The sequence below is a fragment of the Hyla sarda genome, chromosome 11 (genome assembly GCF_029499605.1).
Source record: "Hyla sarda isolate aHylSar1 chromosome 11, aHylSar1.hap1, whole genome shotgun sequence".
NCBI lineage: Eukaryota > Metazoa > Chordata > Amphibia > Anura > Hylidae > Hyla > Hyla sarda.
In genome coordinates this window covers 13,935,629-13,957,420 of record NC_079199.1, presented here as the reverse complement: position 1 = coordinate 13,957,420, position 21,792 = coordinate 13,935,629, and the positions used below count along the sequence as shown (strand labels likewise).

Genomic DNA, 21,792 nt, shown 5'->3' with positions numbered 1-21,792 from the left:
AGAAGCAGCACTCCAGCAATCTCGATGGTTTATTCACCCATCAAGTGGTGCTGCACCGCCCCATTCACTTGATGGGTGAATAACCACTGAGATTGTTTCAACCTATTCTGGAGTGCCACTTCTTCTTTTTCGTATATATATATAATATATTATGTGTGTGTGTGTGTATAGTGCAGTTTTTCCCCAAACAGTGTGCCTCCAGCTGTTGCAAAACTACAACTTCGGCCTTCAGCTGTCCAGGCATGCTGGGAGTTGTAGTTTTGCAACAGCTGGAGGCACACTGTTTGGGAAACATTGATAGTGAGGCAGGAATGAAGGTAAAGAAAGGTTGATTTTCTCAGTCCGGTCTCCTAGGGGAGCACACTTACCTGTTGGCTAAAGAACAGCGCAGCAGAGAGGGAGGTGATTTATCTATGGCAGGAATAGCAGAGGGAGCTCTCCCCAGGAACATGGCTGTGCGGAGAGACACAAGAGGGGGCGCTCTTTCTCTGGCCTAGGAGACAGACAAACAGGCTGAGGAGCACAGAGCAAGTTGCTTTGACAAAGACAAGTGTGAACAGTGAGTAAAGGTTGGTGGCCGTGTGTTTTGTAAGCAGGCAGAGAGAACCTCTCCAGTTGTTAGTGAGGGAATGACGTGGGTATGGTTAGTGGCTTAACAGGCCAATCTTTTATTTTGGTTCCTTTATTATGTTTTGTTTCATCCTGCAACCTGTCCAATAAACCTGACCGAGGGTACGAATGCGTGCTGACGTTGGTGTGGACCTGATTTAAAGGGGTACTCCGCCCCTAGGCATCTTATGCCCTATCCAATAGACTTGCATTGAGGGTGTGTGGCCATGACATCACAAGCCTCCGCCCCGCATCGCTAATCATCCAGCAAGGAATGAAGTTTTGGGGTGCCGCAGCTGAGATTGCAGGGGTCTCCAGCAGCAGGACCCCCGAGATCAGACATCTTATCTCCTATCCTTTGGAGGATACCCCCTATCCCCTATACGTGGGGGAAACATATAAAACCTGATGCTCACCTAGCCCCAGTCCCCCGTAAGTCTTCTGGAGATCCTGTTCTCCTTCCTGCAGTCTGGTGTCTTATGGGATTTATAGGACCTTTCTGCTCAGCCAATCACGGGCCTGACACATGACACCGCTGCAGCCACTGATTGACTCAGTAGAAAAGCTCCTGGAAATAGCTGATTGTCGGGAGCACAGAGAAGATACCGGAAGCGCATGGAGTGGGACCGGGGCTAGGTGAGCATCAGGTTTATGTTTCTCCAGCGCCCCTATTGTTACATATGCCAGTGTTTCCCAACCAGAGTGCCTCCAGCTATTGCAAAACTACAACTCCCAGCATGCCCAGACAGCCAAAGGCATATCAACATATTGCAATTCACAAAAATCAAAATGCAATTGCTATATATTGTGCAACCCTAATCCTTGGGCCTGCAGGACAACTATAACAATCCTCCGCAGCAGAACAATAGGAGGTTATTCGCTCTCTTCAGTGGCTGCTCTGGCCAGATCTTGGCAAATATCTCTCTGCCCCATTCATACTCTTAAAGGGGTTTTCCAGGATTAGAAAAAACATGGCTGACTACTTGTAAAAACAGCGCCACACCTGTTCCATTTGTTGTTTCTGGAATTGCAACTTAGCCCCTTGCTCCTTAGTAGAGATGAACTGCAATAGCAGAAACAAACCATGAATAGGGGTGGCACGGTTTCTGGCAAAAAGTATTTGTTTTTCTAATCCTGTGCAACCCCTTTAAGTCCAGACAAATAGTACGAGAGCGTGTGTCAAATGGAGAGGAGGTCTTGTGATTAATAGCTGAGGAGGAGATGAATAATGGATACAATGTCCTCCGCAGGAACTGTGGGTCTAGGGCTAAGCTGAAAACATGCAAAATTAACTCTGGACTGATGTTCAGCAAATCTACCTGTGTATCGAGCAAAGGAGAGATTGGGAAGTAGAGCCGAAACAATTGGAGAAGCGGTCAGGTGCCTGTGTAGGAAGGTCACGGGGGGACGAGTAATCCCAACCTGGGAATCGGAGGACGCGGTGGGGAAGGCTTTATTTGCGTCTTTCATTAGCTTTGTGCATGAACCAGGCGGTGGTAATCTATTATTACTCTTTAAGGACATGTTCTGTTCTCTCTGCAGTTTTTTTTTATTAGTTGACCCCGAATGTTTTGTCAGCTCTAAAATAGAGCAAAGCTACAATAGAGGTTTTCATAGCGCACACTGGCACAAAGTCCATAGAAAACGTTAGAATAGTCGCTGTGCTGTTACTGTATCTCTTCTCCCATTTATAGAGATCCGTTGCAATGTAAAGAGTATTTATAGAGTTGGATTAGAGGCCATGAAAGAGAAGTCCTGTGGTGTCGGGGTAGTGGGCCTGTTTAGGTCCTGACACATGGGGGTGATTCAGTTATAGAAGTCTTGCCTGGTAAAACCTCCTTTAAAGGGGTACTCCACAGGATAGGGGATTAGTGTCTGATCTAGGTGGGTTCGGCTTCTGAGACCCCCTGTGATCTCCTGCACAGCGCCCCAGTAATCCGCAGTCTGAAGCTGTGGCCGTCACATCTCCTCCGTATATCTCTATGGGAGTTACGCAAACGCTGTATTTCCGTCTCTCCCATAGACTTGAATGGAGGGTTAAAAACGAACCAAAGAAAGTATTGAACAACCTGCAGCCGAACAAACCGGACCGGCTGTGATCAGCTGGAAAATCAAATCTTGGAGACCTTTAGTGTATGTCATGCACACCTTACCCTCTTACCACATTGTTGTTGGGTTTTGCCATGTGGTGCGCTCTGTGGGTTCCTTTTTATTCAGTTTATCCTCAGGACAGCGTCTCTGGCTAAGCAGCCACATCTGCGCCATTGTTCCAGTACCATACACATAGGACGCCGGATGATACCGGTGCGAGGGGAGAACTGCGTTCCAAGCAGATGTTTAGAGAGAAGAACGTCAACCAGCAGCCTGCACTCTCCTGAGAAAACAACATGAATTTATAATAGAAGACACATTAAAGACTGTTCTGCTATAGCAGTGATCAGTAAGGAAGGCTGAATGGACCTCTCTCTCCCGATCCCCCATTACACTTGCATTTTCAGCTTGCATCTGCTCTGAGAGGGGATAATGCCGCTTCCAGTCACCCCTAGTGGTGTTTTATCTCCCAGAGAACAAAATGATTAGGTAGTTGAAATCAAACCTGCCTAATCCTTCTCTCCAGGAGATCCCGTATACGTATCCCGTATACGTATCCCGTATACGTATCCCGTATACGTATCCCGTATACATATCCCATATACATATTGGAAAAACAGTGGTTGTGACCTCTATGAAGATATATTAAATTAAAGGGGTTGTCCATGGAACTGAACTTAACAGACACTTATCCCCTATCCTGTCTGATCGCGGGATTCTAGGATCTCCTCTACGGGGCGCTCTCCTTCCCCTACCTTCTTAGACGGACACAAATGACGGCAGGATGTCTATTTTGTCCGTTCAGGAGGGTGGGGCTGGTGCGTTCCAGGGTCCTGTACTGATGATCACTGGTGGTCCTAATGTTCAGACCCACAGAGATCAGACACTTATCCTGTGGATACCGGATAAGTGTCTCATATGTTTAGTTCCCTGGACCAACCCTTTAAGAAATTAATCGGCACCTAAATTTGGATTTAAATGATGGTGTTTAACAAAGGACAGGGCCCTATATTATTGTTAAAGGGAATTATCCCAAGATTAAAGCTTATTTCCTATCATGTAGATAAGTATCTTATCAGTGGGACCCTCACTGATGGGACCCCCATTATCCATGAGAATGGGGGTCCCTTGTGAACGGGCATGCTTGGTTGCCATTTCATTTTTAAAGACAACTGGACTTTTAAAGACAGTTGTGTCCCGAATTCAGATACTTATTCTGGCATCCTGCCACTACCCCATTTACAATTGTACCGCCAAAGATAACTAAACGATGCCTATTCTCATGATTGTTAGGGGTCCTAGTGGCCAAACTAACTGGGACCCTCATGGCGACCCTTCAGTATTACCTTTTTAAAGAGTACCTCTCATGATCTTGTTAACTTTTATAATCCTCCCAGGTCACTGCCCCCATCATGATAAACCACCCCCTGCCTTTATTTTTATATATTTTTTTTCGTTTTCTACCTCGATATCGCTCTGTATTTTCTGCTCAGTCTCAGTCAGATTCACAGACTGGGAAGGGGCGTTCCCCAGCAGACGTGACATCATCTGAAGCCATACAGGGGAGAACTTCCTCCCTCACTCTGCTACACACAGCCCAGAGCAGTTCAGTGTGAGATGAGCTATGATTGGCTAATGCTGCACACACATCCCTCAGCACTCCAGACTGCATTTCCTGATTTTGGACTTCTGCCAGGCCAGCAGGAGTCCAAGGTCTATGCAAGAGATGGGGGGGGGGGGGGGGGAAATGTGCTCTGGACAAGTAGGGAGACACCTAGTGGTAGCTTTTTTAAACACAAATAAAAACTAAATAATAATTATAAAAAACTTTTTTTTTTTTCCTTTTAAACAAAGTACATTAGAAATATGTTTTATTTACCATAAGGAGTGCAATAGCAAAAAATAGTTTTAATGAGAGTGTATATCCCCCCCCCCCCCCCCCCCCCCCCGCCCTCGATAAATCAGATCACTGATCACCTATCCTTTTGGATAAGAAGATACATTTTTAATCTTGGGATTCCATTTCACTCTTCTCTTTTGATAAGCCGTCCTGTCCCTTTAAGAAGCCGGTGGAGCGCCTTGACATAATTGCATGGCGGAATCCTTTAAACAAGGTAGCGGTAATTATTTTTCTTGCAGAAGTCGATACATTTGAAGATGATGTTAAGCCGCTCACCAATTAATGCCGGTTGACAGTAAAAGAAGCGACAGCCGATCGTGGAGCGCGGGGGGTTTTGGGGGGAGGGAGGGGGGGGCAGTTGCGTATTGTCAGATGGTTATATAAGGTTGGCATCACAATGCTGAGGGGAATTTATTGCTAATCTCAAAGCTTCAAGTTTAAATGGCTTCTGTTTCTTTCATCTCTCGGGAACTGGTTCGGCTCATTTCCTTTTCGGTTTGAAGGCAATTTAACCCGTTTTTTGGCATGAGCCGCTTGTTCCTCTGCAAATGGCCCATTCTAATTGCTTGTAATTCACCCGCTTGTAGCTTGTGCCACTGTACGCCCGCTATAGTCAGATACCATTCACAAAACGGGAAACTTGCCTCCCAACTTTTTGAAGGGCAGGTCTATCTGCTTAGGTAGCAACTAGGGTGGGTGGTCTCCAAACTGTGCACCTCCAGCTGTTGCAAAACTACAACTCCCAGCATGCCCGGACAGCCAACGGCTGTCCGGGCATGCTGGGAATTGTAGTTTTGCAACAGCTGGAGGTCCACAGTTTGGAGACCACTGAACTAGGGGCATAGCTATAGAGATTGCAGATGTAGCACCTGCACTCGGTATAAGACACGTGTTATGATTGGTGCATGTTAGGTGAGGGGCCCATTATCGAATTGGTTGCCGGTTCCCATGAGCATCATGGTTCCGAGATCAAATTCTAATCAAGAACTTAAAAAAAAAAAATAGCCTATTACCCATATGGGTTATTTATTTGTGGCCATATTAGTGGCATGTCATTGTTATACAACGTAATAAACCATACCTATCACAGATAAAATATATAAAAATGCTTCTATGTTACTCACTAGGTCACGCAGATGCTTTACATGTGTTGTTTTTGGTGTCTTGCTTCTCTATTTGGCTCAAAATTCCCTCTGTTCTGCTGCTCACTCATTCTGACATCCACTGCTCAGGAAGGGGCGTGTCCGAGGCAAGCACTGAGCCCGCCCTCACTCACCATGCAGCACCTTGCCAGCCCCACATGCAATGTCAACCTGTATCCCAAATGTGGGTAAACACGAGGAAGAAACTAGACAATGCCACACTCCTCTCCAACAAGAGATGGGAAGATGGAGGCAAAAAAGGCACGGGATAAAGAATTGTGGTGACTGGGTGTTAACCCCACCAGGACGAAGGGCGTATAGGTATGCCCTTGCGTCCTGGTACTTAAAGGGATACTCCGACGCTTAGAAAGCTTATCCCCTATCCAAAGGATAGGGGATAAGATGCCCGATCGTAGGGGTCCTGCCGCTGGGGACCCCCGTGATCTTGCATGCCGCAAGATCCTATCCTTTGGAAAGGGGATAAGATGTCTAAGTGCCGGAGTACCCCTTTAAGGACCGAGGGCGCACCTGTAAGCCATCTGCATTTCCATTCACCGGTAACCGGGCGGTGAACGGAACGGGATGCCTGCTGAAATCATTCAGAAGGCCTCCCATGCCAATGCCTTGGGGGGGATCCAAATTGCCAGTCAATTCAGAATTATTAAAGGGGTACTCCGCCCCTGGCATCCTATCCCCTAGGATAAGATGTTAGATCGGGGATAAGATGTTAGATCGCTGCGGTCCCGCTGCTGGGGACCCCGGGGATCGCTGCTGCAGCACCCCGCTATCATTACTGCGCAGAGCGAGTTCGCTCTGTGCGTAATGACGGCGATACAGGAGACGGGGCAGCGTGATGTCATGGCTCCGCCCCTCGTGACATCACGGCCCGTCCCCTTAATGCAAGTCTATGGCAGGGGGCATGACGAACGCCATGCCCCCTCCCATAGACTTGTATTGACGGGGCGGGCCTTAACGTCACGAGGGGCGGAGCCGTGATGTAACGATGCTCCGGCCCCTGTATTGCCCGTCATTACGTGCAGAGCGATCTCGCTCTGCGCAGTAATTATAGTGCGGTGCTGCAGCAGCGATCCCCGGGGTCCACAGCAGCGGGACCCCGGCGATCTGACATCTTATCCCCTATCCTTTGGATATGGGATAAGATGTCTAGGGGCGGAGTACCCCTTTAAGGCATAAAGTACCAGAGGTCAGATTTGGAAAAAAATTCTCTTATCCTTAAAGGGGTACTCCGGTCCTAAGACATCTTATCCCCTATCCAAAGGATAGGGAATACGATGTCTGATCGCGGGGGTCCTGCCGCTGGGGACCCCCGCAATCTAGCATGCAGCACCGCAGTCTCCGATTCTGCTCGGTCACGACTACAGGGCCAGAGTATCATGACATCACCACTCTGCCCTGTGTGATGTCACACCCTGCCCCCGCAATGCAAGTCTATGGGAGGGGGCGTGACGGCTGTACCCCTTTAAGGTCAAAATGGGCTTCGTCCTTAAAGGGGTACTCCAGTGGAAAACTTTTTTTTTTTTTTATTAACTGGTGCCAGAAAGAGATTTGTAAATGACTTCTATTAAAAAAAAATCTTAATCCTTTCAGTACTTTTTAGCAGCTGTTTACTACAGAGGAAATTCTTTATTTTTTGAATTTCTTTTTTGTGTGGTCCACAGTGCTCTCTGCTGACACCTGATGCCTGTATCAGGAATTGTCCAGAACAGGAGAAAATCTTTATAGAAAACCTATGCTACTCTGGACAGTTCCTGACACGGACAGAGGTGTCAGCAGAGAACACTGGACAAGACAAAAAAAATTCAAAAAAGAAAAGAATTTCCTCTGTAGCATACAGCTGCTAAAAAGTACTAAAAGGATTAAGATTTTTTTAATAGAAGTCATTTACAAATCTGTTTAACTTTCTGGCACCAGTTCATTTAAAAAAAAAAGTTTTCCACCGGAGTACCCCTTTAAGGGGTTGAGAAAAAAGAAGGAAGAAGGAAGAACATGGCACCATAGAAAAAGGTTCCAGCATGGATGTAGCTATAAAGGAGCTATGGCATCCGGGCCTTGGTCCTTGTTGGGGGTCAGTAGGCCTTTCTGCCCCATGAGAAGACCCCATCATTGTTAATGGAAGTCTGTGCTAGATCTCCAAAATGGCACCACAGGTTATAGCTTTACTAGCAAAAGCTGTTCGCTCTTTGGTGCCTTTCTGCCTAATATATACTAGAGGCGGGTAGAGACTGCCCCAGGCTGATACCAGTGATGTCCTCACATCTGGCAGGGAGCGGACCCTAACTTGCCACCTTGAGGTGGAGGTCCACCTTTTAACCCTGTGCTCTGTATGAAGTAAAATGGTCCTGTGGGTTTTAATGCCCCTGCCTTGTACTTTACAGAGTCAGTGCTTGAAGGGAAAAGTCATCCCTCCTATAAGACATGGGGCAGGACATCCCAGTGTAAGGTGTCTATTATTTCCGGTTATTTTCGGACCACTCTGCCGTCCTTTATAATCTCAGCTCTCCATGTAACACACCATTCATTCTTCCCATTAGAGAACAATCACTTACAACCTTTGGCTGGTGGTCTTGTTTTCCGTCCCGCTCCAGCCGTATAGTAATTCACACAGAAAGAGTAGACAATCATTACAGAGAGTATATAACCACTCCAGCGGTATTAAGAGCAGCGACACCATACCCCGCCGCCGAGTCGGTATTGTCAGGTAGGAGAGCTGCACATTTCTTCTTTACTCTGGATTGTGTTCGCCGAGGCTGCGATAGGAGGAAACAGAAGATTACTGAATATGGGGGCGGAAAGTCTTGTTGTATGGAAGGATCATCACATATTATCCACCGTTCCTACTATGCTCAGGATGTTCCATTGCAAGGCTTTAAAATAACTTCCACTGAGTAGATTGGGCAATGCCCACTGGGCACCTTCCTATCTCAAGTGTGACCACTTGACTGCATAACTCCATGTGACCAAACCAATGGCATTCTCCTTACCTCTCCTCCACAAGTTTCCACCGCACACCGGCGGAGCGCATCAAAAGGCATCCATGGTGAACCATGGCCGCGTGCCCTAGGAGAATGATGCCCAAGATTAAAGGGGTACTTCACTGTCCCCCAGGTGGGAACATTTTTGTTCCGAACGCTGGGTATGGGCTGCGGGGGTCGTGACCCCCGCAGCCCACACCCAGCGTTCGGAACAAAATGTTCCGAATGCTGGGGCAGTGGCGTACCCCTTTTAAAATTTGCATCAGGGCCAATAATAAGCCCTTAGCTACGCCCCTGACCACTGTTCCATGGTGTATATAACCCTTAGGATCAATGTTTGTGGTATTAGTGGACATTATGTAGCGGATCTTTCTGCTCTTCATTTTTCATTCTCTCTCCTGTGCCGCAGAGACTTTATAAACTCATTGATGCTTCAGTGGTGTAAGAGATTTATATCTTAATGTTCCCCGCGGGAGGTGATAGGGCTGATCCGGTGACCCCGGCCGCTCATACGTCAGTAATTACTGTATCGGGAAAAGGCATCAGAAGACAAAGAGGACGAACCTGTAACTGGGACGTTTTGATGGACGCCTGTGATGGAGCACATGTGGATGGGCATCGTCTGTCCGCTATAAGCGATTTTCTAGCTTGTCTCGGCCCCTGGTGAGCGTTTGTCTGGTCAATAAATGGCGCACGTTTTTTTTGGGGAGAATAATTACCGATCAAAATGCAACAGAAACTCAGTGTAAATTGCAGCAAAATGTAATGGACTGGTCCTGATTTATTGTAAGAGAGGAGTTTTGTTTATAGGTTTTGTTCTACGGTATTTACTAATGTTTCCCTAAGTTTTGCACTTTCCCTGTTTTTGCTCTTTTTTTTACACCTTCTCTTATCTGTGGGGTTTTCCAGGACTCAAATCCACCACATTTTCTGTGGAAACCTTAAAGGGGTACTCCGGTGAAAATCTTTTTTCTTTTAAATGAACTGGCTCCGGAAAGTTAAACATATTTGTAAATTACTTCTATTAAAAAATCTTAATCGTTCCAGTACTTATTAACTGCTGATTACTACAGAGGAAATTCTTTTCTTTTTGGAATGCTCTCTGATGACATCACGAGCACAGTGCTCTCTGCTGACGTTATTATAATAATAATAAGTCTTTTATTTATTGTTGTCCTTAGTGGGATTTGAACCCAGTGCAGCAGTGCTAACCACTAAGCCACCATGCTGGGATTTTTTTTGAAGATGTTGGGAACACGCCCCCTTTTTGTCAGCCACTCCCTTTTTTGGTGGGTTTTCTAAGTAGAATAGAGAGTTGGTCCTGTTTTTTGAATTTTGGCGCAAATTCTGGCGCATACACAATTTGTGGTGTAGTGTGACTCATTTTGGCGCACAACCCAACAAAACAGGTCTGGTTTACAGCAGTAAATTCAGACCAGTGTGTCAAGTTTTTATACCCTTTTATGCACCTTTTTGTAGACTTTTTTTTGTTTTGTTTAAAAATTGTATAGAAAAGGGAGCACGGCTAAGCAAATTTTGCCAGATTTGATAATAAATTTTGGCGCAATATATTTTGTGTCTGGAAAACTTGGCAAGCATTTCATTCATTCTTGTATTTTAGTTTATTTGTTATTTAGTTATATATATATTTTTTTATTTTAAATTAGTTTATATATTTAGTTACCGTATTTATCTGCGTATAACACGCACTTTTTAGGCAAAAATTTTTAGCCTAAAGTCTGTGTGCGTGTTATATGCCGATACATCCCCAGGAAAGGCAGGGGGAGAGAAGCGTCGCCGACAGCCAGGGGGAGAGAAGGGGCAGCGGCACCCATTGCCGGCGCCGCTGCCCCGTTGCCTCCCCCCATCCCCGGTGGCATAATTACCTATTGCCGGGGTCGGGTCCGCGCTGCTGCAGGCCTCCGGCGTGCGTCCCCTGCGTCGTTGCTATGCGCTGCGCGGCGCATGACGTCAGTGCGCCGTGCCGTGCATAGCAACGACGCAGGGGGACGCACGACGGAGGCCTGCAGCAGCGCGGACCCGACCCCGGCAACAGGTAATTATGCCACAGGGGATGGGGGGAGGCAACGGGGCAGCTTCTCTCCCCCTGGCTGTCGGCGCCGGCAATGGGGCGCCGGCACCGATAGTCAGGGGGAGAGAAGGGGCGGCAGCAGGGCTCTAGACCCAAGGAAAGGCAGGGGGAGAGAAGCGGGCAGCGACGGCCTCTCTCCCCCTGCCTTTCCTGGGGGTATATCGGGGTATACACGCGCACACACGCACCCTCATTTTACCATGGATATTTGGGTAAAAAACTTTTTTTACCCAAATATCCTTGGTAAAATGAGGGTGCGTGTTATAGGCCGGTGCGTGGTATACCCCGATAAATACGGTAAGTTATTTACTTTATTTTTTATTTATTTAGGTAGTTATTTTTTGCCGTATAAGACGCTCCGGCATATAAGACGCACCCAATTTTAAAGGAGGAAAATCTAGAAAAAAAAGATTCTGAACCAAATACAAAGTAAAGTATAGGACTGTGATCTTCAACCTGCGGACCTCCAGATGTTGCAAAACTACAACTCCCTGAATGCCCGGACAGCCATGCCGGGAGTTGTAGTTTTGCAACATCTGGAGGTCCGCAGGTTGAAGACCTCTGGTATTGGAGGTTATACTCACGTGTCCCCGCCGCTCCGGACCAGTCAATGCTAGTCACCGCTGCCCAGGATGTCGCCCTCCATCGCTGTTGACGCGTTCCCGTCGCTCCGGAACGTCTCTGCTGCCGGCACGGAGCAGTCATTCGCCGATCGGACACCGAGGAGGCAGATAGGGTCCCTCCCGGTGTCCTGTAAGCTGTTCGGGACGCCACGATTTCACTGCGGCGGTCTCGAACAGCCCAACTGAGCAGCCGGGTTAGTCTTACTTTCGCTTCAGACGCGGCGGTCAGCTTTGATTGCCGTGTCTGAAGGGTTAATACAGGGCATCACCGTGATTGGTGATGTCCTGTATTAGCCGCAGGTCCCGGCCGTTGATGGCTGCAGGGACCGCCGCGATATGACAGGGTTTTAGTGCAGGCAAAATGTGGGGGGGGGGGGTGGGAAAGAAAAAGTGCGTGTTATATGGCGAAAAATACGGTTAGTTAGTTGTTTAGTGTTTTCTTCTTTTTAGAGAAGCTACTTTTATCCTGTGATAGTATAAAAAAAATTTAGTCTTTCATTGCCATTAGAGATGAGCGAATTTATAGTAAATTCGATTCGTCACGAACTTCTCGACTCGGCAGTTGATGACTTATCCTGCATAATTTAGTTCAGCTTTCCGGTGCTCCGGTGGGCTGGAAAAGGTGGATACAGTCCTAGGAAAGAGTCTCCTAGGACTGTATCCACCTTTTCCAGCCCACGCGAGCACCTGAAAGCTGAACTCATTTATGCAGGAAAAGTCATCAACTGCCGAGCCGAGAAGTTCGTGACGAATCGAATTTACTGTAAATTCGCTCATCTCTAATTGCCATGATTGTAATAATCCATAGATAAAGTTAACATATTATTTTACATTATAAAGAAAAAAATCAACTATAGAGTATCCACATTATCATAAACGCAAATTAAACAACATCAACATCTGAGGGTTGCCACCATATTGCCATGATATCATTAATAACCATAGGGGGTCTTCTATATTTACCCCCCTCTCTGGAATACCCATTTACTGCCTATATTCCTGGTAGCCTAGGGTAGTGGAGTCCCTAAAGCAGTGTTTTCCAAACAATTTGCCTCCAGCTTTTGCAAAACTACAACTCCCAGCATGTTGTCCAGGCATACTGGAAGTTGTAGTTTTGCAACAGCTGGAGGCACACTGTTTGGAAAACACTGCCCTAAATTAATAAAAGTTTGAGATTTCTATGTAATTTGAGCCCATTCCATTTCAGCTGCCATATAGTGCACCCACCCTGCTGTGCTTTCTATATCTTCTATATGGCCACCCCCCCCCCCCCCCCATAAAAGATTTTATAAATGACATTAAAGAGCTACAGCGTTTAAGAAAAAGACCAAACACAATATTTATTATCTGTAAATGGAAATGGAAGAAATCAAAAATAATTATTTTATTTTTTTTTGCTCACCACTTTTATTTCATTTCCTCATTTCTTTTTCTCCTTTTTGTTCCCGTCCTTCCCTTTTTTATTTCATCGGATCACAATGTTCTCTTTTCCCAATATGTGACCTTCACAGGGAAACCAATATGACAAGCGCTGCTATTTTATGAGAAACGTCCTTCCTGCAAGTTCTCATTCACGGCTATAGCCGTCAAATATTGGCATATTTATCACCAGGGTAGAACCATATTTTAACTTTTTACTAGTGACATTGACTTTTTCTAATTAAAGTTTTGCTTAGTATCTGACTTTCTTGAGTGACAAATCAGTTGTCTTGGTTTTGTAAAATTATAATATTTTTTTTGTTTTTACACCTTGCCTTTACTGCCATATTTTAAAGGGGAACTCCCACTCTAGTGTCTGTGTGTGTGTGTAATATATACATATATAAATTATTTTTTTTGTTCTATCTTTAAAAAGTGATTTAAATCAAGCCACCTATCATGCAAGGAATGGCAAAACAGTGCCATGTAAGTTATATGTATATCCCTGTAAATTAATGATCCTTCCTGATATGCATGGCTCCTGTGGCCCCTGTTGTCTTCTCCCTGGCAGTCAGTGCAGCTCTAGTCTGACTGCCAGCCAACTTTTCGCATCTCTTTCTCTTAGAGCAGGCCCCACCCTCCTGATCTGTGAGCAGAGAGAGATTCAGTGTGTGATTGGCTGTACACACCTCCCAGCACTGAAGGGGTCATAAATCATCTGTGCAGAACAGGAACAATGTGGCCTCTGTCTGTGAGGAGGGTAGGGGCTGCTTTTAGAGAGGAACTTGGACAAAGACAAGGTGGATGGTTGGATTATGCCTTTCCCTCATTTCCTGCATCTGAATGACAACCAAAAGATGGGAAACTGCTATATACAGTCATGGCTGTAAATGTTGGCAGCCCAGAAATTTTTCTAGAAAATTAAGTATTTCTCACAGAAAAGGATTGCAGTAAACCATTTTTTGCTATTCATCTGTTTATTCCCTTTGTGTGTATTGGAACTAAACCACAAAAGGGAGAAAAAAAAAGCAAATTGGACATAATGTCACACCAAACTCCCAAAATGGGGTAGAAAAAATTGTCACCCTTTCAAAATTTTGGAAAATAAGATTGTTTCAAGATGCTCCTTTAAACTCACCTGGGGCAAGTAACAGGTGTGGGCAATATAAAAATCACACCTGAAAGCAGATAAAAAGGAGAGAAGTTCACTTAGTCTTTGCATTGTATGTCTGTGTGTGCCACACTAAGCATGGACAACAGAAAGAGGAGAAGAGAACTGTCTGAGGACTTGAGAACCAAAATTGTGGAAACAATTCAACAATCTCATGACTACAAGTCCATCTCCAGAGATCTAGATTTGTCTTTGTCCACAGTGCGCAACATTATCAAGAAGTTTACAACCCATGGCACTGTAGATAATCTCCCTGGGAGTGGACAGAAGAGAGAAATTGATGAAAGGTGTCAATGCAGGATAGTCCGTATGGTGAATAAGCAGCCCCAAACAAGTTCCAGAGATAGTTTGCGCTGACACTGATGCTACCTGAGCCTGCAGGACAGCTTAACTATCTGTCGACATTTAAATTAAACCCTATGGCAGGAGACCCAGGAGAACCCCACTGCTGGCACAGAGACATAAAAAGAGACTACATTTTGCCAAAATCCTTCTGGGAAAACATCTTGTGAAAAGATGAGACCAAGATAAAGCTTTTTGGTAAAGCTCATCATTCTACTGTTTACTGAAAACAGAATGAGGCCTACAAAGAAAAGAACACAGTACCTACAGTGACATATGGAGGAGGTCAGTGATGTTTTGGGTTGTTTTGCTGCCTCTGGCACTGGGGGCCTTGAATGTGTACAAGACATCATGAAATCTGAGGATTACCAATGGATTTTGGGTCGCACTGTGCAGCCCAGTGTCAGAAAGCTGGGTTTGTGTTCTAGATCTTGGGTCTTCCAGCAGGACAATGACCCCAAAAATCCGTCAAAAAGCCCCCAGAAATGGATGGCAACAAAGCGCTGGAGAGTTCTGAAGTGTCAGCAATGAGTCCAGATCTAAATCCCATTGATAACCTGTGGAGAGATCTTAAAATTGCTGTTGGGAAAAGGCGCCTTCCAATAAGAGACCTGGAGCAGTTTGGAAAGGAAGAGTGATCCAACATTCCGGCTGAGAGGTGTAAGGAGCTTATTGATCGTTATAAGAAGCGACTGATTTCAGTTATTTTTTCCAAAGGGTGTGCAACCAAATATTAAGTTAAGGGTGCCAATAATTTTGTCCAGCCCATTTTTGGAGTTTTGTGACATTATGTCCAATTTGCTTTTATTTCTCCCTTTTTTGGTTTAGTTTTAATACACACAAAGGAATAAACTTGTGTATAGCAAAACACGTGGCTCTGGGCCAAACCACCCCACAGACAAAGCACCACAGAAAACCACACCAGTGTGAAACCTACCATGTGCTATCTGCCAGTGGGCTTGTACTTTTTGATCAAAATGTATACTAACAACCTTTTAGTGTTTGAATACATGCTTGAGAAGCAAGTAGATCCAAATTGTGGATGTGCGGCTGTGTTTCTTTTTCTCTATTTTTGTATAACTACTATAATACTGCCTCCTATATACAAGAATATAACTACTATAATACTGCTCCTATATACAAGAATATAACTACTATAATGCTGCCTCCTATATACAAGAATATAACTACTATAATACTGCCTCCTATATACAAGAATATAACTACTATAATACTGCTCCTATATACAAGAATATAACTACTATAATACTGCCCCCTATATACAAGAATATAACTACTATAATACTGCTCCTATATACAAGAATATAACTACTATAATGCTCCTATATACAAGAATATAACTACTGTAATACTGCCCCCTATATACAAGAATATAACTACTATAATACTGCCTCCTATATACAAGAATATAACTACTATAATACTGCCTCCTATATACAAGAATATAACTACTATAATACTGCCCCCTATATACAAGAATATAACTACTATAATACTGCTCCTATATACAAGAATATAACTACTATAATACTGCTCCCTATGTACAAGAATATAACTACTATAATACTGCCTCCTATATACAAGAATATAACTACTATAATGCTGCTCCTATATACAAGAATATAACTACTATAATACTGCTCCTATATACAAGAATATAACTACTATAATACTGCTCCTACATACAAGAATATAACTACTATAATACTGCCTCCTATATACAAGAATATAACTACTATAATACTGCCTCCTATATACAAGAATATAACTACTATAATACTGCCTCCTATATACAAGAATATAACTACTATAATACTGCGTCCTATATACAAGAATATAACTACTATAATACTGCTCCTATATACAAGAATATATCTACTATAATACTGCCTCCTATATACAAGAATATAACTACTATAATGCTGCTCCTATATACAAGAATATAACTACTATAATACTGCTCCTACATACAAGAATATAACTACTATAATGCTGCCTCCTATATACAAGAATATAACTACTATAATACTGCCTCCTATATACAAGAATATAACTACTATAATACTGCTCCTATATACAAGAATATAACTACTATAATACTGCCCCCTATATACAAGAATATAACTACTATAATACTGCTCCTATATACAAGAATATAACTACTATAATGCTCCTATATACAAGAATATAACTACTGTAATACTGCCCCCTATATACAAGAATATAACTACTATAATACTGCCTCCTATATACAAGAATATAACTACTATAATACTGCCTCCTATATACAAGAATATAACTACTATAATACTGCCCCCTATATACAAGAATATAACTACTATAATACTGCTCCTATATACAAGAATATAACTACTATAATACTGCTCCCTATGTACAAGAATATAACTACTATAATACTGCCTCCTATATACAAGAATATAACTACTATAATGCTGCTCCTATATACAAGAATATAACTACTATAATACTGCTCCTATATACAAGAATATAACTACTATAATACTGCTCCTACATACAAGAATATAACTACTATAATACTGCCTCCTATATACAAGAATATAACTACTATAATACTGCCTCCTATATACAAGAATATAACTACTATAATACTGCCTCCTATATACAAGAATATAACTACTATAATACTGCGTCCTATATACAAGAATATAACTACTATAATACTGCTCCTATATACAAGAATATATCTACTATAATACTGCTCCTATATACAAGAATATAACTACTATAATACTGCCCCTATATAGAAGAATATAACTACTATAATACTGCCCCTATATAGAAGAATATAACTACTATAATACTGCCTCCTATATACAAGAATATAACTACTATAATACTGCTCCTATATACAAGAATATAACTACTATAATACTGCTCCTATATACAAGAATATAACTACTATAATACTGCTCTATAAGTGATCGAACCAATAGGCGGCTGCAGTGACATTTGAAGCTACAGCCTCAGACAGTGTTTCCCCACCAGGGTGGCTCCAGCTGTGGCCAAACTACAACTCCCAGCATGCCCGGACAGCCAAAGGCTGTCCGGGCATGCTGGGAGTTGTAGTTTGTCCACAGCTGCAGGCACCCTGTTTGGGAAACACTGGCCTGAGAGCTAACAGAAATCCAGCAGAAGTCTAAAATATTTCGCAGGGTTACGTGACATTGTAAGAAGATTTGAACTAAAGAATTGATGTGCGGCGCGTCCCGGATTGTGCCGTCCGTAATGCCTACGCCGGATTTGCCTGGTGTACAAAGGATCCGTCACCTGCTGCTACAAGGCTTCAGATGAGCCGCCAATTTGTGCAATCCTTCTGTGCTTCATTCAGTTTTCATATAAGGGGGTTATAAATAGTTCACAGAGCTGTCAAGCTGTCATGGACCGGCGTCTCAGATTCCCCCCCCCCCCCCTCCTTCGCCTTATTTCTCCGCTCGCACGAAGCCGCAGACGGAGCGTTGGTATTCCAGCCGCGTCCCCTTCAGTGCGGAGCGCCTTTATAATTTTATTTAAGTCTCTTAAGAATTTTTATATTGTCTTGCAGAACACTTTGTACTTCACACAGCTGAAGAAACAAAATAAGTGTTTACATTATTCATGTCACGGCAGAACGACTACGGCTCAACGGCGCACAATATTGGGGACCCCCCTCGTGTGAAAGAGACAAAAATCTCATGAACACTTCATCTAAACCTGCTGTGTGTGTACAGGGCCTTATTATAATACCAATATACCTACTGCATGTGAAACTATTGATGCTGCGTTCCGTTATATTGTCATAGGAGGCAGTATTATAGTAGTTATATTCTTGTATATAGGAGCAGTATTATAGTAGTTATATTCTTGTATATAGGAGCAGTATTATAGTAGTTATATTCTTGTAAATAGGAGACAGTATTATAGGAGTTATATTCTTGTATATAGGAGCAGTATTATAGTAATTATATTCTTGTATATAGGAGGCAGTATTATAGCAGTTATATTCTTGTATATAGGAGGTAGTATTATAGTAGTTATTCTTGTATATAGGAGCAGTATTATAGTAGTTATATTCTTGTATATAGGGACAGTATTATAGTAGTTATATTGTATATAGGAGGCAGTATTATAGTAGTTATATTTTTGTATATAGGAGACAGTATTATAGGAGTTATATTCTTGTATATAGGAGGCAGTATTATAGTAGTTATATTCTTGTATATAGGAGGCAGTATTATTGTAGTTATATTCTTGTATATAGGAGACAGTATTATAGTAGATATATTCTTGTATATAGGGGCAGTATTATAGTAGTCATATTCTTGTACATAGGAGGCAGTATTATAGTAGTTATATTCTTGTATATAGGAGACAGTATTATAGTAGTTATATTTTTGTATATAGGAACAGTATTATAGTAGTTATATTCTTGTATATAGGAGCAGTATTATAGTAGATATATTCTTGTATATAGGAGCAGTATTATAGTAGATATATTCTTGTATATAGGAGCAGTATTATAGTAGTTATATTCTTGTATATAGGAGCAGTATTATAGTAGTTATATCCTTGTATATAGGAGCAGTATTATAGTAGATATATTCTTGTATATAGGAGCAGTATTACAGTAGTTATATTCTTGTATATATGAGGCAGTATTATAGTAGTTATATTCTTGTATATAGGAGGCAGTATTATAGTAGTTATATTCTTGTATATAGGAGCAGTATTATAGTAGATATATTCTTGTACATAGGAGGCAGTATTATAGTAGTTATATTCTTGTATATAGGAGCAGTATTACAGTAGTTGCTTTTCAAATAAAGTCTTATATCAGTTGTGATTAACTTACCAGTAAATTAATAGATTTTTTTGTATTGACTTGTTTTTCAGGTGTGGGATGCAATTGATTCTGGTAAATCTCTTTGTACCATTTCTTGCCACCGGGCAGCAGTACGTGATGCACAGTGGTCGTCCTGTGGCAGGAAGATCCTCACCGGGGGCTTTGACACCTTCCTACATTTAACTGATGTAGAAACAGGTGAGTTGAGTCATATGCGGCATTGAACCAGCTACAGACCTTTCAGGGTTTGCATAAAGCTGGTTGACAAGGCAAGTGATCACTGTGTGAGGGGAAGGGGGAAGCCCGGAACAGTGGTCTCAAAGCTGTGGACCTATTAGCTGTTGCAAAACTACAACTCCCAGCATGCCCGGACAGCCGTTGGCTGTCCGGGCATGCTGGAAGTTGTAGTTTTGCAACAGCTGGAGGCACCCTGTTTGTGTAACGCTGTTCTTTAAAATGAATTGCTGGATGTGATTGATTTACATTTCATTGTGTTTTTAATTTTACACCGAGGCGTTTTACTCTGCAATGACTTCTGGTTAAATGTGATTTCATCTGATTTTGTACACACAATTACCTTCTCCATTTCGGCGCCTCGCTTTACTGCACGGCAACACTAGTAACCTAATTACTGTGTCAGGTACGATTTGTTACTTTCTGTGTCACTGTAATGCTGGGTGTGAAAACATGATAGGACGTCACAATGTGCCGCAACCCCGCCAATTTATGTCAGCAGCCAAAAAACATACATTACCGGGTGTCGTGGCGCCATTGGATTAACTGACATTGAATTCATTTTTTTTGTACATTATCTGGGTGCCATTTTGCCTTATTTTTTAACAGCATTTAGAAATGTGCTTTACAGCAACACTTAATTAGGCAACAATAGACTTAAAGATGTACTCCAGAGGACTTCAAGTTGTGTACAGATTACTTCCCAGCAGTCTTCCCCTTTATCATCACAAATATCAGTGTATAGATAACAGTGAAATATACATACAATAGCAGTTGCTCACAGATCAGCCTCTCCTTCCCTGTAGAATGACCTCTGTAAAGGTCACCGAGCATGCCCTGACACCTTTCCTAATCATGTCAAGAGGATAGCTTAAAGGGGATCTTCAGAGGAATAAAATTGTTTTCAAATCAACAGGTGCCAAAACGTTATACAGATTTGTAAATTACTTCTATTTAAAAAAAAATCTTAATCCTTCCAGTACTTAAAGGGGTATTCCAGGAATAAAATAGTTTTCAAATCAACTGTCTCCGGAAAGTTAAACAGATTTGTAAATGACTTCTATTAAAAAATCTTAATCCTTCCAATAGTTATTAGCTTCTGAAGTTGAGTTGCTGTTTTCTGTCTGCTTTCTGATGACTCACGTCCCGGGAGCTGTGCAGCTCCTATGGGGATATTCTCCCATCATGCACAGCTCCCAGGACATGACATCATCATTGAGCAGTTAGACAGAAAACTTCAGAAGCTAATAACTATTAGAAGGATTAAGATTTTTTTAATAGAAATAAGTTACAAATCTGTTTAACTTTCCGGAGCCAGTTGATATATATATATTTATAAAAAAAAAATTTGGCCTGAAATACCCCTTTAATCCTTCCAGCTGCTGTATGCTCCTGAGGAAGTTGTGTAGTTCTTTCCAGTCTGACCACAGTGCTCTCTGCTGACTTCTCTGTCCATGTCAGGAACTGTCCAGAGTAAGAGCAAATCCCCATAGAAAACCTCTCCTGCTCTAGACAGCTCATGATACGGACACAGGTGGCAGCAGAGAGCACGGTCATTGGCAGTGTATTGGTCTGGATTGGCTTCCCACCAGCAGTCCTTCCATTGTCATGGCTGTCTGAGGTCTACTTACCTGGTCCCGTTCCTTGCTCTGGTTCTCCTGCTATCCTCTTCCGTATCTTCTGCACCAGGCCCGACTTGAACCATGGGCGTAGTTTAGTGATGTTACCGCTGCTGTTCTCTGCTGTATTCTGCTGCTAGCAAATAGCAGTGGTGATGTCATGCTCCGCCCATGCTCCAAATCAGGCCAGGAGCTGCCATTTCTCCTGTTGTCTCCATGATGGCACCTTGAGAGAAATACCAAAGAAAAGCAATTTTAGGGTGGGACCACAGCATTCAAGACCTTGCATCCGAATGCCGTATCCTCATTGGCTAGAACATCTAGTCTGTAATGTTTGGAGAATGTATGGAAATTCTTCCAGGTGGCGGCGTGCCAGATCTGTTCCGCCAAACTGACGCTTTTGTTGCCCAAGAGAAAGATCATGTTTGGGTAGAATGAGGCGGATCCTTCCCTCTAGCTTAGTATGCGGATCCATCTAGAAATGGGACTTTTAGAATCCTTTTTCCCCTTATTTGGACCCGCAAACTGAAGAAAAAGGTTCTTATCCTTCCTCCAAGGAAGAGTAGATTTAACGAATTGTAAAATCTAAAAAACTAAATTGGGGAAAAAAGAGAAATTATTTCCCAGTTGGAGTCTCATCCTGGACACTCTGGATTTCTTCCTGAATCGGGACAG

General features: G+C 42.9%; 1 protein-coding gene across 19 annotated transcripts in view; it reads left to right on the top strand.

Moving 5' to 3' along the window:
- The window catches only part of WDR25 (WD repeat domain 25), a 135,296-nt gene that overhangs the window by 27,153 nt on the left and 86,351 nt on the right, over window positions 1–21,792 (top strand). For all 19 annotated transcript variants that reach the window (XR_008848668.1, XR_008848670.1, XR_008848669.1 and 16 more), the window contains exon 3: window positions 19,315–19,462. Coding sequence is in view for 10 of the 19 variants with exons in the window: in XM_056545224.1 (XP_056401199.1) it covers window positions 19,315–19,462 (148 nt within the window). In the remaining 9 variants the exon portion in view is untranslated. The remainder of the gene's footprint in view (window positions 1–19,314; window positions 19,463–21,792) is intronic.